The sequence below is a fragment of the Rhinoderma darwinii genome, chromosome 3 (genome assembly GCF_050947455.1).
Source record: "Rhinoderma darwinii isolate aRhiDar2 chromosome 3, aRhiDar2.hap1, whole genome shotgun sequence".
In the NCBI taxonomy this organism is placed as follows: Eukaryota; Metazoa; Chordata; class Amphibia; order Anura; family Rhinodermatidae; genus Rhinoderma; species Rhinoderma darwinii.
The window spans coordinates 299,701,813-299,720,420 of NC_134689.1; the positions used below are offsets into that span (position 1 = coordinate 299,701,813).

General features: G+C 40.0%; 1 protein-coding gene across 2 annotated transcripts in view; it reads left to right on the top strand.

Moving 5' to 3' along the window:
• The window catches only part of FURIN (furin, paired basic amino acid cleaving enzyme), a 203,634-nt gene that overhangs the window by 107,075 nt on the left and 77,951 nt on the right, over nt 1–18,608 (top strand). For both annotated transcript variants that reach the window (XM_075858119.1, XM_075858120.1), the window contains exon 4: nt 16,439–16,534. In XM_075858119.1, the coding sequence (XP_075714234.1) occupies nt 16,439–16,534 (96 nt within the window). The remainder of the gene's footprint in view (nt 1–16,438; nt 16,535–18,608) is intronic.

Sequence of the window (18,608 nt, forward strand, 5' to 3'; positions counted from 1 at the left end):
GGAGATCTCTAGATCTCTTAGCCCCTCCCCCCCCCATCCATAGTCTTAATATAGCTCTTTGGTAGTCCCACCAAGGTCTCAGCCCCCCCCCCCATGTACTCCGCTCCCGCGATGCACCCTCTTCTATCGGAAAGCTTTCTAGAAGCAGCCCATCACCGGTTGCTGTATATATTTAGAGCAGTGGCAATAGACAGAATTTGATTGAAAAAAATAATTTCATAGTAGATTCTATTTGCCAGCGGAATCCAATAAGAATACTAGTGGAATACCTTGTGCTCTTTTCAGTCTAAGGTGCCCATTAGAAGCTCTTCATTCCCTTGAAATTGTAAAATTGTTAAAATTTGAGTGATGGCAGCAGATTATTTTGTTCTTGAATTTTAGGTGTGTGAAAAAGGACTAGAAGCCTTGTATTAGTTTTTTGTTATTTTCTTAAAGCGAATTTGTTCTCATAGTATGCTGCTCTGTTTCAGGTCACAGGACACCTCTATTAGTCCAAAAGTCACAAAAACCCTCTCGCCAGTGACTGACTGTTACCTTGTATCTGCATGTATACACAGCGGATGTCTGTCCCTTGTGAGGGGGATGGAAATAGACGTGGGGAGCATTCCCCTCATGAATACAGAGAGCTCATAATTGGGAGTCTGGTGTATTCTTTGTTGGGTGCTATTAGCCAAATGGCACAATTTTTATTTATTTATTTTTCTACCTTTTTGCAGTACTACTGGAGCGGACCTGTCCCTTGTTTATTTTTTTTAATATGCTGCCTTTTTAAATAAGGCCATATATTCAGGGGACATCTTTTAAGGGTTGTCTAGGATTAGAAAGTGTCTGCTTATGCATGGGCTTTGTCTGTTATTGCAACTCCTATCCATTCAAGCAAATGGACACAGCCCATGTACAAGCGTTACACTGTTTCCAGAAAGAAAAGCAGACTCTTAATTTTTATTTTGGACGAATCCTAAATGCCTTTTTAGCCTTGCCCATCTTGGCTAACATTTGGCTAGTTGGTAAACAGAATTATGTCCTATGTTCCGCCAGAATCACGGACTCCAGGGGATTGTAGGAGGGGTCCAGCACTACCACTCCACCATCCTAATGGACAACAATGTGATCATTGCTTTGTAAGCGTAAATCACTTTGCATTACCCATAAACCGTGGGGGGCTTTGAGGTTTTTTTCTAGGATAAATGCTAGATATTTCTTGAGGTTGGTGTGGAGGAGCTCCCTTATTCCACAGAATAAATTTACTAACCAGTTTGGTTGGTCTGAAATAATACTTTTGGTAAACAGGCTACAGCTATATCAGACATTTTAAACGTGCTAGAGTTCTACTTTATTGGCTTGTAGTAACTTTAGTCAAACCAGTGGGCATTGTGGTTTCATGCTCCATTCTAACCTGTTGCAGCACTTGAGAAATGTAGCCAGATACAAGAGGGAAGGTAAAGGAGAACTGAACTTGTTGGATGCTGTATAGGGTCATTTATCTTCTGCTGCAACACCTAAATGTCTGTTTGGTTGTTTTTTTTTTTTGTTTTTTTTATTGAGCCTTAGTTGTCATGCGCTGCTGCTTCCTTTTAAGTTATGCCAGAGCACTAATTATGAATGAACTGTTACAAGCTTTTAAAGAGGAATGCCAAAAACCCCTGCAGTGATACTGGTCCTCGGTCTTACCTGCCAAAGGACTATGCCCAGAAATATTAGACTGCATGGCACGAGAAATGACACCTGCTCTTCCGATCTCCAGGCTTGTAGTTCTTTTATGTAAGTAATTGTCATGTGGGTATAATTCTATACCAATTGCCTTCATAAACCGGGCATTCAGCAGAGTATGCACAATTACAGATCAAAGAGCCTCCACCACAAAAGTCCTTTGTGCCGCTACTCATTAGATGTTCATAGATGTGACAATATCTGACAAGTGCTAGTGGCAGCATCTCCGCCGTAGGCATCAGTGACATGTTGTAAAACTTCAGCTTGTTTTTCAAAAGCCGCGTGCCTCCCTTCAATTGTGTGGTGTAAGATTTTTTTCGATCTTCTCCCAAAAAACAGTGATGGTACTACGACGGTTTGTATACTTTTAGTGCCATTTATTAAGTGACTTGTTCTAACAATCTTCTCTGGATATAAATATGCACAATAGGCCGACCATATAAAATGACATATGCTGGAAGGTAACAGCATCAAGAGTCATAGCAATTCTTACATGGAACTAGGACACTATTGATGGCCGTACATCCTCTATACATATTCCGTTTGTTTCCTTTCCATCTGACAGTGGCGAATACTGTTTTGTCCAGTGGAGGTGGTAATTTAATATGATTTTAATTTATCCATTTTATTTTTTTGTTCTTAAGCATTTTTTACAGTAATCGCCCTCTTCCCTACCTGAAATTGCTGATAACTGGGAACAATAGAATGTATTCGTGTCAACAGTAAACACAGATTACATATTTTAGGTGTAGAGTTCATTTAAAGGGGCTCTGTCACCACATTATAAGTGCCCGATATCATACCCTAATCTGATCGGCGCTGTAATGTAGATAACAGTGGGTTTTATTTTGAAAAACAATAATTTTTTTAGCAATTTATGAACAATTTTAGACTTATTCTAATGACTTTCTTAATGCCCAACTGGTCAAAAGTTTAAAAACGCTCAAGTGGCCGTTGTAAAGAGGTGTATGACGCTGATCAATCCGCGTCATACACTTCTCTCCATTCATGTCCATCTGTACTCACAGCGCAGCGTCCCATACACCCACAGTAACTCCGGTAAAGTTACTGTGGGAGTATGTGACTGCACAGGGTGATCTTGCGAGATCACTCTGTGCTGTCATTCATGTCCATCTGTACTCACAGCACAGCGTGATCTCGCAAGATCGCACTGTACTGTGTGAGTAAGTCCCACAGAAGCATTACCGAAGTGTCGGGAGTGTGAATAGACATCGCATCCTGGCTGGAAGCAATGTCTATTCACTCTCAAGTCACTTCTGTAACGTTACTATGGGTGTATGTGACAGCACAGTGTGATCTCGTGAGATCACGCTGTGCTGCGAGTACAGATGGACATGAATGGAGAGAAGTGTATGACGCTGATTGGTCAGCGTCTTACATTTTTCTCTTTACAACGCTCACTTGGTCAAAAGTTTAAAAACTCCCAGTTGGGCATTCAGAAACTAATTAGCATAAATATAAAATTGTTCATAACTTGCTCAAAAATGATCGTTTTTCAAAATAAAAACCACTGTTCTCTACATTACAGCGCCGATCAGTTTATGTAGAAGATAGGGCACTTATAATCTGGTGACAGAGCCTCTTTAAACAATGTTATTACCAGTTCAATACAGCAACAAAACGATTTTGTATTTGCTAAACAAATGTTACACAAAGCCTAACATTAAAAATGTTGTAATAAAAACACTGTAATAAAGTATCACCGTGCTTTTAATAGCAAATAATAACCCAGTTAAATGCCATTATACTGCTACTTAATGACTGGATTTTTTTTCCGCCAGTTTCTCTTTATCCCAGCATACTGGTTGTTTGCCGCTAATGGTAGCCTGCGTGCAGTGCGGCCTCTCTATGAATGAGTGTTTCGGTACTTTCTAGCGCATCCAGCAATCATGTCATACATCGTTGCAGCTCCCACGACTGTATCCAGCAATAAGCAGAACTGTTCTGCCTGACTTGCTGGTTCTAGGAAATAAAAGATGTCCACAGCACAGTAATGTGAATGTAATGGCACATCACTGAATCTTCAGCTTCGTTCCCAATAGGAAAAATAGCTTACAGCTTCTCGTGGGACATGCATCTACTTCACAACATTAAAATTGGACAGTGGTTCACTGAAAGTCCGTGCCAAAGCAGATGAAGAATCGGTCTTCTAATGTGCAAAGGATCGGAAGCTACATTCTCTTAACAAATGTTTGGTTCAAATGTCTACATGCAGGTTCATATTATGTGTTACCAGATTCATCCATCCATTTATAGTTCTGGTCTGTGACTTTGAAAATTGTAAAAGAAAATAATCTTGGTTTCTGTGAAAAGGTAGATTGCCAGACGGGGAGATGTGCAAGCGGAGAAGCTCAGGGCCAGTTTATTCATTTTTCCCTTCGCTTAAAAAGCGCCAACGTAATCGACCAAGATGCACAAAGATGTTTAGTTCACATCAGTTCCTGCCCCCCATGGTGCTCACAACCTAATTTCTTTCTCTTGGAGTATGTGCACACACAAAATCAAAAACGTCTGAAAATACGGAGCTGTTTTGAAGAGAAAACCGCTCCTGATTTCAAATGTTTTTTTTATCAACTCGCGTTTTTTTATGGCCATTTTTGGAGCGGTTTTTATATGGATTCAATGAAAAAACGCTCCAAAAACGGCTCAAGAAGTGACATACACTTATTTGCAGGCTTTTTTTTTACGCGGTAGTTTTTCAAAACGGCCACGTAAAAAACGGCCCGTCTGAACAGAACGTAGTTTTTCCCATTGAAATTAATGAGCAGATGTTTGTAGGCGCTCTGCTTCCGATATTTTTCGGCCATTTACGGCCCGAAAAATGGCCGAAAATAGTCTGTGTGAACATACCCTTTACAAGTAAACCCATAGAAACCTCATGTAAATGTTGCCCTTGATTGGATTTGAACCCAGAATCACAGTGCTGCAAGGTAAGGGTATGTGCACACACAAAATCAAAAACTTCTGAAAATACGGAGCTGTTCTCAAGGGAAAACCATTTCTGATTTTCAGACGTTTTTTTAATCCGTTGCGTTTTTTACTGAGTTTTTAACGGCCGTTTTTGGAGCTGTTTTTCTATAGTAGATGAAAAACGGCTCCAAAAACAGTTGAAGTGATATGCGCTTCTTCGCGGCCGTTTTGAACAGAGCGCCGTTTTTCCCATTTGAAATTAATGAGCAGCTGTTTGGAGGCGTTCTGTTTCCGATCTTTTTCAGCTGTTTCGGGGACGTTTACGGCCCGAAAAACTGCTGAAAACACTCCTTGTGAACATACCCTAACTGTGCTTACCACAGAAAAAGAAATGTAGTTGCATCTTTGGTGCTCCTACTATTTGAGAATGATAGAGGGCTGACATAAGTGCTGTTTGGGCATGGGCAAAGAAACCGAAGGTCAAACAGTGACCAAATATAAAATCTTAATAGAGTATAATATTACACAACCTGCCTGACACACACAGAACCACAACTCTCTCGCTCAGATTTGTTAACCATGCAAGTCCCTACATAAAGGGGTTGTCAGACGACAAAAAAACACTATGGTGTCACTATGTGAAATAAACCAAGTTACTAATGTAATGATATTTTCAACTGCTTGGATCGCCTGATTGCAGCCACGGTGACACAGCTGTGTCAGTCAAAAGAAGAGGGGGCTCTCTTAGCTAATGAATTGAGCCAGGCAGCCCCCCTTCATCACGTCACTGGTAATGTGCTGACACACAGTGGGTTCGAGCTCACTGCTACCTAAGCTGTAATGCAGCGTCCGTCTTATCTGAAAGCCTCCAAACTTCCGGGACCACTTGATTGCCGCTGCAATCGGGCTACCACTACAGGTTTGAAAATACGTTTTACACTAAACATTGTTTTTTTTTGTTCAACCAAAAAATATATATATTAAGTCATGCGAATAGTACATAAATATATGGTCAAATAGCGTGGTACCTGTGTCATTACCCATTAATCTACCCGTTGCCTTTTGATGGCACGATGCACTTCGGCTGCCTGATATTGTATTGTGACTGGAAATCATTCACGGTCACTAAAATACCCTGAACACAGCGCTCCTATTGGTTGAGGTTACTGAATGCAGAAGCACTCCTTTTGTATTTGGGTAGTTGCTAGGGAACGCCATGACATCACTAATTCTGACACAAGGATTCCCACTGCAAAGGGGGCTCAGGGCCATGCAAAGAAGAGATGATTTGAATAAATACATATAGTAAGTAATAAAATATAAAATTATTTTAGAAAAAATAATTTAAAAAAAAGGCCTCTCATCCCAGCAAAAAAGTTGCACACCTCTTTAAACCCACAGACCCCAGTAGATATGCATTCTGCATGACACCAACATTTTGCATTTTCATCAGTTGCTTAGGCATTAATACATTCGCATTGTTAGGTTATCCTAAGCATACAATAATTATTCCCGGCCACCGTTTTTTTTTCAGTAGGCTTTCTCAGCGCTATAGCAGTGTACACATATATGGCACTCAATTCACTGGAGATTTTAGAGTATTCATTAGTGTGTCAATATTATTCGTAGATCCTTATGTGTTACACAAAATAAGAGGACAAAAAAGAGGGTATACTAAGAAATATAAAGTTTACCTTTTAGAGTCTATTCACACTTTTGTCAAGTCACGTTTATTTGGCAAGTTTTTCACATAATGCTGCAAACAAAACTCACTATTACCGCCACGTGTGAGTAGACCAGCAATCACGGACCATGATTACGGGCAGGGTCGTGTGCATGGGGCCTTAGAGCCATTATTGACAAACCAATCTAAACTATTTTTAGATCTATCAAATTGCTCAAATGTTTCCAAGAGGTTGAATTTTGACGCAGCACCATTTATAGAGGCTTATGAAAGTCCTAAGGACCAGGTCAAAATCACAGCCAGTAAATGTGAAAAATATCAGTTCCATCAATATGAACTTATGCTGGTATCACGGCAGTTACTGTCAAGACATTCTAGTTTCATTGATTCATTCATTTCTGAACATATTGCCAAGATTCCCGTTTTATCTTTCAGTATAGACAGGAAAGTCCAATCGTGTATGTATGTATTACACAGTGGTTTTAATGTTAAGGCTGAACTGACAGGTGAAGTGAATAACATTGATTATCTCGTTGCAATGGCACCTGTCAAGGGGTGGGATAAAGTAGGTGGCAAGTGAACGGTCCGTTTTTTAAATTGAATGTGTTGCATGTAGAAAAAATGGTCAAACGTAAGGAACTAAGTTACAACTTGGTCCTTGTCGGACTACTGGGTCAGAGCATCTCCAAGATGGCTTGTGAGGGGTTCCCGATATGCAGTGGTTAGACTAATTTTGGTAGGTGCTGAGTAAGGAAAACCAGCGATCCGGCAAGAAGGTTATGGACACCTAAGGCTCTTTGTCGCACATTGGGAGCGAAGGCTATCATGTCTGGTTCGATTCCACAATAGAAATCTTTGTTTTTTAAATCTGAGCAATAGGTTGGTTTTGTTTTTTTTTTGTTTTTTTTCGTTTTTTTCCCTCCGGTGTTTTCCCGCAGGCTTCTCTCAAGAAAAAGAAAGCCACCTAAAACCGCTTGTAAAAAAATGCATGGGGCTTTTTTACAAGGCCAATAAAAGCACCACACAACGATGTGTGATGGAAGCCTTAAAGGATCTGCTACTAACGTCTTGGTGCCAGATAATTTTAGATCTTGTGGAGTCCATGCCTCGACAGGTCAGCTGTTTTTGCAGCGCTACACAGTATTAAACAGGTGGCTTAGATGTTATGGCCGATTGTGTGTTAGCAGCATACCTTCCGCAGGAACAAAGGATTAGGCGTGTTGAAACTTGACATGCCAGATCCCGTTCTCCCAACTTCCGCCACTTTTGGACATTAGGTAGGCTCCCATACACATGAGATTGGCATAGGAGTCTGCTGTAATTGACTTTTTCGTGTACGACCAGTTTTTAGGGCAGTAGGGGGGGGGGGATAGGAGCCTTGCGGTTCTCAAACTTCCCTTTTCTTAATAGCTCAAACATCTTTTATTTCTGTAAACCTCTTGAGGGTAGGTTCACACGGCTTATTTTCGGGCCATAAACTGCCGAAAAATCGGAAGCAGAACGCCTCCAAACATCTGCCCGTTGATTTCAATGGGAAATACAGCGTTCTGTTCCAATGGGCTGTTTTGTTGTTATTTTTTTACACGCCCGTTTTGAAAAATGGCCACGTAAAAAAGCGCCCATGAAAAAGAAGTGCATGTCACTTCTTGAGCCGTTTTTCATACTCTATAGAAAAACCACTTCAAAAACGGCCGGAAAAAAACGGCTGAAAATCAGGAACGGTTTTCCTTTGAAAACGGCTCCGTATTTTCAGACGTTATTTAGTATGCAGATCCAATCTGTGGCACTCTGCAAAATGGTCTGGGTGCTGTAGGTAGGGTTCCCACCCCGTCAATATTCATACGATAAAACTCAAGCACTCCTTGTTAAATATGCAGAGAAAATATTAAATTTTCGGATCAGGCAATGTAATAGAGAAATATGTAACGTTTCGGCCACAATCCGGCCTTTGTCAAAACTCTATTTCCGCTGGTCAATAGAAAAAGTTGCTGGAGCGCTATAGGAAAAGGTCGCTTGTACCATGGAGAAATGCGTGGATAGCGGCAATAGAGTTTTGACAAAGGCCAGATTGTGGCCGAAACATTACATATTTTCTCTATTACATTGCCTGATCCGAAAATTTAATATTTGCTTTGCATATTTAACCAGAGGAGCATGTTTTAATATGCGTGTGACCATACCTGCGATATGCAGAGATGGTCTTGGTGATTTGATGTTGCCATTACTTGAGAGAACTGCTTCCCACCCTTCACACTTCTATTCGATGCCAGCACGGATTTCTCCTGGAGCAGGTGGACAGAGCTTGGTGATGTAATTCACCAACGTTTGCACTCAACACTGAAGTGAACTACAGTCCAGGAGATTAGATGGTTTCTTTCAAAAGTAATGGTTACCATACGTAAGCACTTACAGTGCAGTGGCGGTATCTTCAAACAATGAAAGATCCTTCACTTTGAGGGGTTTTTTGGATTTGTGTTTTTTTTTTTTTTTTTTTTATATATTCCTTTAATTCCTGTGACCTGTGTATATTTTATCTCTGACAATTCACCTCGTTATACTTGAGATTTTATTCTACATTACTAATGCTCTGTCACCCTAGCAATATGAAAAATGGTTAAGTGCATCTGCAGGCTGTCAAAGTAGAAGACTTCTCCGGTAATGCAGTCATATGCAAAAAATGTGTTTGGTTATTAAAGTGCGGGTGAACATTTTCTCCTTGGAAACCCTTTCTAGCTAATGTAGCACCACCGTGTCATTTATTTTAGAACGTTCACATTTCTTGTATTTCCCTTGTTAAACGAGTCATTTAAATGGTCACATGTAAAAGCCTGCTTTTTATATAGTGCACGGCTCAATAGCCCTTTGTTAGAACTCACATATAATACATCTGCCGATAAGGAACATTAATAATGCTGATGGGAATATTGTTAAATCATAATCGAAGCAGTCAGTCTCCTTTTCTAACTTCACCCATGAGATTTCTATTGATTTTTAACCCTATCCTCCAAGCCAGTTCTTGTCTGTATACTATTAAAGGAACATTAAACAAACCGTAATCCTCCCTTAAAATTCTCTCTTCAAAACAGGGAGGAATACATAAATACGTTTGGTGTGTCCCAGGAGATTTGCCATTTTCACAATTTATACTTGCAAATCTCAGACCAGACCTGTCCCTGACTGTAAGGCAACTGGCTACAGCAGAAGCCCTCCCCCCGCCGCTCTGTCTAAAATGAGAGATCAAGCCCGTATAGTCCAGCCCCTGTAGTCATGTCACCCGAAAATTGCAGGGACCATGAGTAAACCTACAAATCTTGCAGCGAACACAGGGTTTAAAGTCTTCGGGCACTTTTAGGCTATTTTTGTTCATCGACTGATCGCATCTTTATTCTGCCCAAAAAATAGTTGCTACTTGGCAGCACATCTTCCTGTGTAAATAAGATGCAAATGTTCACGCACTCTGGTCTTAGACAAGGTGGACAAAGCAGTAAATACAGACGGGCTATCCGCTCACTGAGAGATTAGAATACAGTTTCCATAGAAGTCTATGAAGAGGGGAGGGGGAGAAGGAGAGCAGAAGCAAAGTGAGAGAGAGAGGAGAACACCACATACGTGCTGCATCTTCCTTGTAAGGCCCTATTCAGACAGCCTTATTCGGTTTGTGATATATGGACGGTGTGTCGGCCGTATTTCCCCAAGTCATCTGGGGGTTTGAGTGCTTCTTTTTATTCGGATGTGAAGGAGATTGGAGTGTCATCTGTCACTTTCCCGTTCTAGCATCATAGTTATCTATTTTGTTTCCGCAGGAATACTGTCCCATACTAAAAACATGATTACAGTACAGGACACTATTCCTGCGGAGAGGCAGGGACTCCTAGCATTATAGATTACTATGATGCTAGAAGCCCGACTCCCTGAACTATGGTTGTTCTGGGAAATATCACGGAGCGAACACTATCTGAATAAGGCCTAATTGTTCTCACCCCAGTGCTAGACTCTCAGCTACACTTCTCATTACTGCTGTATAATCTCTCTGCGGCTGTGGTTTCTATATATGTGATAGATGGATAGATAGATGGATAGGAGAGCAAGGTTCTCCTCTTTGTGTGCTGTGCATAGAAGATTTGAAAGCCGTCAGGCTCTGCACACTAGCACAGACAACTGAGAATTAGAGCGCCTATAGAGGGGAAAACTGCTTAAAAATGCAGGCTACAAGTCATAATTGTCAGAAATCGTGTCATACCGCATGTACACACATATGACCAAGTCATCTGAAAGTGTAGGTACGCTTTAAGGTTTTTGATGGAAAGCTACTGAAAGAGGCTGTACATTTCCCATTCTAAAAGTTCTGAAGTTCGTGTAATATGCCCAATTAACAAGTGCGACCCTTCTAATGAATCTCGGAGCTTTGATGGCCAAGAATGGGTCCCACTACTGATTTAGATGAGATGTCCATCCGGGTGGAGCAGCCTGAGGAAACGCAGCCAAAAATGTCCCAGATGGTCACAAGATCACATTGATGTACTCCACTAGCTCAGAGCAACAGTAATTTAGAGAATGAAGGGACTGTAATGCTGAATAGATTGCCCATACCCCTATGTCCCTGTTTGAGATTTCAGTTTCTAGTATTCAGCGACACAACCTTCTAAACAAAGCTTTATTGGTTTAAATGGCTGTTTCCTTCTAAAATCTCTAGTGCTAAAATAGTCCCTGATCAATGCTGAAAGTGTTTAGATGCTCTCTAATTTTGGAAATTGGTGCAGGTCCGAGTAAATATATTGCACGGATGTGCCTGTGATATCTCAGAAGTTCACCTTCGGTTGTGTATTCCCTTTAAATTACCCTAGCACTTTAATTTGTAAAATTGTTGAACAACTGAAAAAAGTTAGTTCTCTTACTGGGGGATGAACGTTCCAAGATTAACATTACCCGAATAATGCGTTTTAACATAATATAGCTATAATATATAGCCTTGCCAATATATTACCCTAATGACTATTTTGTTCTGGAGTGTCTAAACCTTTGGGGTTTTATGTGTTTTTAAGGCATAAACTGCCATCTATTTCAAGTGCTGGGCAAGTCATCTGGGGGTTTGAGTGCTTCTTTTTATTCGGATGTGAAGGAGATTGGAGTGTCATCTGTCACTTTAGTGTCTATAAAACAAATGACTCTTCCTAACAAATGTACTTTGTGTGCTACCCTCACGCACTCTTGAGTCATAGCCCGCCTGATAAACTTAATGGCCTTTCAAATGTGGCTTTAATTTTGGAAGTTTATCATAGTCTATTTTGCTGACCTCGGCGATGAAAAGCTCATCTGATCATCACAAGTCTGAGTTAGCCTGCGGGAGGTTGTCTGAGTGGGCAGCTTCTGTCTCAGAATACTGGACTCCCAGAAAGCCCTTATGTATAAAGTTCTTGTACAAAATGAAGCTTTGTTAGCCGGGTTCTGCTGACTTTTTTTTTAAATTTTTTTTAATTTTTGTTTTATTACAACAGTTTAACGTTGATTATCAGTATAGGTAAAAAATAGTCTGGCTAAAAGAAATGAAGTAAACAATTTGCTAAATTTTAGATTATTAATCCATCGATAACATTTGCAGAATCTTATAAATAAGAGTTTATATTCGTATGTAATATGGTAATCGGTGCGTCCCACCGTCTTCATCTAATTTTGCATTGATCGGAAATAAAGTAATCCAACTCTTAACGTTTTATGTTAATAATCGCCTTTTGTCATATCCAGAATTTTTCTGGGATCTGCTGAAAACCTAATGCCTGTAGCATAGATAGTTTTGATGGGATCTGCTGATGATCTGTCTGGATCTGTCAAGCTGTAATGCCTGTGGATGCCAACCTATCCTACTACTCTAAAATGTGAATGTGATTACCAGTCCTAGCTTATGTTTCTCTTTAATGGTAGTTCACTAGAATTTTCAGTCACATGATACTGTAGCTTTTATAGAATACATTTACCTGGCTCGCAACCCACGTTTCCGTTTTGTGTCTGTTCAATTCTAGAATCTGGTTTTGCTCTACTAATAATTTCCCGAGAGGTTTTCTGCTTGGAGATCATCTTCCTCCAGGAAGCTCCTGGATGAAAGGACTGTAGTGTATTGGAAATGATTAACAATCTGTTATTTTTACCCTTCCTTACTTGTGGGCGTTTGTATGATTTTTTTATTTTCTTTTTTTATGCTACCAATTTGCAGTTGTATAAAGAGATGCAATTTGTGAGCTTATGTATAATATCTGTATATGCATAGCGGATTGTAGCGTGTATGTACCTATGTACTACAGATTATCCACACAAGTGTATGTTTGTGTTCGCAAATAGAAAGGGTGGAATGTGCGCTACATGTTTGAAATGTGAAGGTTTTCTTTTGAAATCTAGTGGTTTCATGTATTTGACTTATTGTTTCCATGGTAATGAAAACTTTCCTTTTTTGATCTATGTATCACAAGTTCTAAGACTTGAATACTCTTTTGTGTGTGTTCCCTTTAGCTATGTAATGAAGAGTGGGTGTTTTTTTTCGGCATTGCAGTTTAAAGCGGATCGGTCATGTTACCCTGTTTGAGCAACATGGGATGTATGGGGAGATGTTTATCTCGGAGATGCATCGTTCTCTATGATTTGATTCAGTATTTTCATATAAAAAGCTGTTTAAATGCTTCCAGGACTCTCCTAGTCAGAGTCCTGCTCCCCCCGCCCACACAGAATGATTGACAGCTCTCCCTGTATACAAACTAGTACAAGAAAAGCTGTCAATCACTATGGGTGAAGGGTGCAGGCTTTCTCTGTGCCCTGGCAGCATTGGAACAGCTTTTTACATAAAAATTCTGAGTCAAATCCTAGAACCCCCCCCCCTGGTCATTCTATGCAGTTCAGATACGTAGGGTAGCATAGGTGACCTCACAGAGCCACTTTAACATTGCACTCTTTTTGGATATTTATATTAAATTGGCTCATCAGAACAGAAAGTGGATGTGGCGTTTGAACATTCACCTCCCATATGGCCCTCCGTCGTATTTTGGTATGGCTTATGTCTGCAGTTGAGCTTGTCCCTGCAGAACACAGGACACACTTGATAAAATCTCATCAAAGTTCTCAGGCTCCAGCGTGCAGAGAAATTTACTGACCAGGCTGCCAGACACAGATGAGCTGGTATAGTTAGTGTCTTCATTTCTCTTCTTCATTGCGGTTTCTTTCATTCAAATTACTCTATAAATGACAGCCCTCACAAAGAACAGAGCATTTTATCTTCATGCAAGAGGACGGTACTCTTTCCTCCAACTTACACCATTCTAGAGAGAAATAACTGAATGATTGTCCTGGAACTTAGCTGCTTCCATGAATTCTAGACTACCATGACATCATATGGCCATCATTTGTGTACAAGGACACATTCATTGTGCTCTTATAAACCTTCGTGTAGTACTCTTCAGTTCGTAATGGGAATAAAAAGATGATGGTAATATCCGCACACCTTATGCTGAAATAACGTCCATCTATGAGGACCGCTACTTCTACGGAAAAGTGAATGTGCAGTTGTTAGCACGGACTAGTAATATAAGGTTGTGCAGATATTCCATATGGAAGTCTGTCTAGAATTGTAGCTTCCATCTCCGATACAAGCGCAGATGTAATCTCTGGGTTTCTTGATGGTGCTTGTTTACATTGGGATCGGTTAGATGTCCTTTCACGTGAAACAGTCTTACGAAGGTTTAGACGGTTTTTAAGGTTAAATTTAATTCACCTTCTGACTGCCTGGTCCATCACGTGAGTGCAATGCTGTATCATACATTTGGTGCATCTAGCTAGGGTTGCTAGATGTATTACAAATTCAGGCAGCACTCTGAAAACCTGGGTGAAAAAAAAGTGTGGTACTTTTATATATCCAGAAGTCCAATGCAATGTTTCAGCTATTCCAGAAACTATACATAATTGGTATCGCCGCGTCCGTAACGGCCTGAACTACAAATGTATTTTGTGATTTATTCCGCATGGTGAACGCCCTAAAAGAAAATTAATAATAAACCATACCAGAATGACCATTTTTGGTGCCTTCATCTCCCAAAAAATTGAATAAAAAGAGATCAAAAAGTCGCATGCACCTAAAAATGTTTCTGATCGAAACTGCAGTTCGTTACGCAAAAAACCTCCTCACACGGCTTTCTTGATGGAAAAATAAGTTATTGCTCTTAGAATAAGGCAACACAAAAAGTAAATGATTTTTTTATAACCAGTATTTTATCTCCGTAATCGTATCGCCCTGCAAAATAAAGTGAATGTCATTTATATCACATGGGGGAATGCTGTAAAAAAATAAATGTAGAATTGCTGTTCTTTAGTCACCACACCTCTTAAAAATAGAATAAAAACTGATCAAAAAGTTGCAGCACCCCATGAAAACTACAATAAATTTCTAAAGGGGTCTAGTTTCCAAAATGGGGTCACTTTTCAGAGGTTTCCCCTGTTCTGGTACCTCAGAAGCTCTACAAATGCGACATGGCGCCCAGATACCAATCCAGCAAAATCTACATGCCAAATAGCGCTCCTTCCCTTCTCCGCTCTGCCGTTTTTCCAACCAGCAGTTTCTGACCACATATGGGGTATTGCCGTAATCGGGAGAAATTGCTTTAAAAATTTATACTACAGCTTGCCCTGCAAAAATTAAGCCCTCATCGCTAAATTGATGGAAAAATGAAAAAGTTATGGCTCTCAGAACATGGCCACATAATCGCAGTTTTTTTCGCATTTCACCCCACAAATATTTTTTCTGCTTCCCAGTACATTATACGGTACATTAAATGGTGCCATGACAAACGACAACTTGTCCTGCAAAAACCAAGCGCTCATACGGCTATATCGAAGAAAAAACAGAGGTTATGGCTTTTGGAAGGCAGGGAGGAATAAATGAACATGAAAAAAATCAAATTGGCGTGTCGAATTATACAAAGTGATTAATAACTGTTACAGTGATAAAACCTCATATAGCACAACACAAAATACGTATAGCTTACAGACTTGCTAGACGCAAAAAAAAATTCTCCTCCTTATGCCACCTTTGATTTGGCTTAATTTGCGATCATTTTAAGCCACCCCCCTTTTTATTAAACCCCATCCTTTTTGGAACTTTATTTTTTTAAGTGTCTAGATAGGTGCAAACATTTCTTAAATTAAATGCGCCGAACTGTGGTGCATTTTTCGAAACATTCTAGGTGCAGACACCTTGGTAGATCTTCCCTAGTGTCTTTTTATAGCTTCATCAGGTAAAGTCTTTCTGCAAAGTGTTGGATCAAGGTTTGAATCGCACAGTTCTGTGGAATAAAATTTTGTCTTCACTAGAACTCCAGGCCCACCACAAATTAGGAAAAATAGCATCAGACCATTAAGGCTACATTCACACGAACGTGACCGGTTTATGTGCGTCAAACACATTCTATTCTAATTCTTCAAAGTAATTTTAACCCTTAGAGTTCAACAATAAGCTTTCAGGATTACACAAAACGCCAGTTCCCCATCATTGCCCCATGTATTTGTCTGCAAAAGGCCGCCTGCCTATTGACTAGCCTGTGATCCTGTCGGTGGCTCTGTAGAGAATCAAGATTCGCTGGGGCTTCCATGCTATTTTATCAGGACTTTGCTTCTAAAGGGAGTGATTTCATAAATTGCGCTATATACAAATCAATAAATAGCTATATTTTGAACAAAGCTCTAAAATTATAAGAGAATTTTGCTTCTGTGCGGAGCCGAGTTATTGAATTTTTTTCAGGCCACATCTTTTTGATGAGTATATTGCTCTTTTGAGATGCCGGTCTTTAGCTTTCATTGAAAGTATTGCTTTATCTTTTTAGTACTCTCCTGTTTCACCAGAGCATTTTTTTTTGGTATTTTTTTTTTTCTATGTCTAGTGTTAAGCAGTCTGTTGTACATAAAAATGTATTCAGTCATGCATTAAAATAAGTTTGTCTGAAGGTGCAAATATCTCTTAAAAGAAGCGCATCTTCGATAATTGAGCCTCTGCTTCTTACAAGCTATTGATTTTAACATTAAAGAAAATAATCCACCCCTTCTAAATGTTCTCTAGTTATATTCTTCTTTAACATTTTTCAGGTGCACTGGGCTGAACAACAGGTGGCAAAGAAAAGAAAGAAAAGAGATATTTTTACAGAACCAACAGACCCAAAATTTCCCCTGCAGTGGTATTTGGTAAGTACATGAAGACTTTGCCATTTAAATCCAAGAAATATGTTCATTTCTGCTGTGTGAAAGGTTTTTACCGAGACCACCACATAAAAATTCACCTTGTACACGATCATCCCTGCAGCAATGCTTTGTTCTAGTAAGCATTGCTAGAATCCTGTCTCTTGTGTTTAACACACGTACACGGTAATACGAACCCACGTGAGTTACTTGGTGCATTCCTCACTGTAGACTGGTTTTGGTGGTACCTGTGTCTGCTTGTCACGTGGAGGAGAATGAGTGGTCACCTGTGATATTCTTTCACCGACTAGCAAAGTGCCTCTAGCGGATGGTCCAAAATACGACTACTAGTTTGGAGCAATGGTGACCACAATACTGTGCGACATACAGTTCCTTCTGCACACTAGCTAAGGCCTCACTCACTTGTGTATTGAAATATGGGTTGTTTTGTCTGGATTTATGTCAGTATTTCCTTTTTGAAGGAATTGTTTTGTAAAGACAACCCCAGTCTCTATGCCTTAGAAGGATATATAGATGTCATCTGTGGAGACAACCACCATTAAGTTTGTAGTCCATGTTGTCATTATTAAAAGTCTATGCAATACAGATGTAAAATAAGTCCGTCTTATGACGTTAAGGCCCTGTTCACATGGAGTCTTTTTTTACACGTTTTTTGGCGCGGAAGCCGTGTCGGAAAATGCGCCAAAATACGTCCGAAAATGCCTCCCATTGATTTCAGTGGGAGTTGGAGGCGTTTTTTTTCACGCAAACAGAAAAACCGTCTCGCGGGAAAAAGACTTGCCCTATCTTCGGGCGTTTTACGTCTCTGACCTCCCATTGACATCAACAGGAGGCAGAGAAAGCGTATTTGGCAGCGTTTTTTGCCCACAGCGACATGCCCTATCTTCGAAAAATGGAAGAGGCACCACTCCAAAGATCGTATCAAATGAGATTAATTTATTCACCCATAAGTGCAGAAGGATGCAACGTTTCAGCTGGTCAATGCAGCCTTTGTCAAGCAATATAACAGACGGTTCAGTGCATTTATACAACCCACAGTGGGAGGAGTTAGCATCAAAATTTACATCTGATAAAAGTTTTTAAGTGAACAGTCGACCCGATCATACATAATCAATAGTGTCAGTGTCATAATATTTGTAAACATACATATAAGTGAAAATATAATAAAAAGTGACAAAACAAAAAAGACCTCACCGTTCTCTAAATCAGTCAATATTATACAGCAGCTGTGAACTTCAGGTATTAGGAAGTAATTCAAATCATATATAATCACTGACACTCACCCAAAGCGAAGGAACATAGCGCCCATGGATGTAATGCGTCACACCAGGACGACAACTCCAGCATCTATGAAAACAGAAAGCGCATGCCTAGTAATTGGTCATGTGATAAAAGTATCACATGATTGGCTGTCAAGACAGCCCAGTGTTCGCGTCTTGGCAACCCAATGTAAAATTGGCCTCGCATGCGCAAAGGAGAGCCGTAAGTAAGTTAAAGACACCAGAGGATAGACTACGAAATGACCATCCGGTAATTTCCTTGTGCCAAGTCCCTCACCATCAACGGATTTCATTGACCTGACATTCAATGCTCAATCCAGGCACAAGTCTGATAACTTAGTATAAGCTTTATAGCGTGAGTTTCTCATCACTATATCTTGCTAAGATCATAAAGGGTTCTATTGATCTGAAAAATAAAGGTGGACAAATCTAAACAGATATACCAATATCACAAGTGCAACCCCATAATAACCTGACAAAAAGTTGATGCTAATCAATATATTATTCTGCCTGTGTAAACGTTTTAAAATAAGTTTTAATTCACAAAAATTTTCATTAAAATTAGTAGGGCATAAAGTGCCAAAAGATCCAGATACAGGTGCTGGCAAACAGATCCAGATTGCAAACGGGAGCTATCGCAGTATGGACACACCGCAAGCACCTATTCACAAGTGCCCGATATGTCAGCTATACGTTGTAACATTATCTTGCCACGTGTGCTGACAAATATTCAAATGAATCTGATTGCCACAGATATAACAGACACACTTCCCAACGCG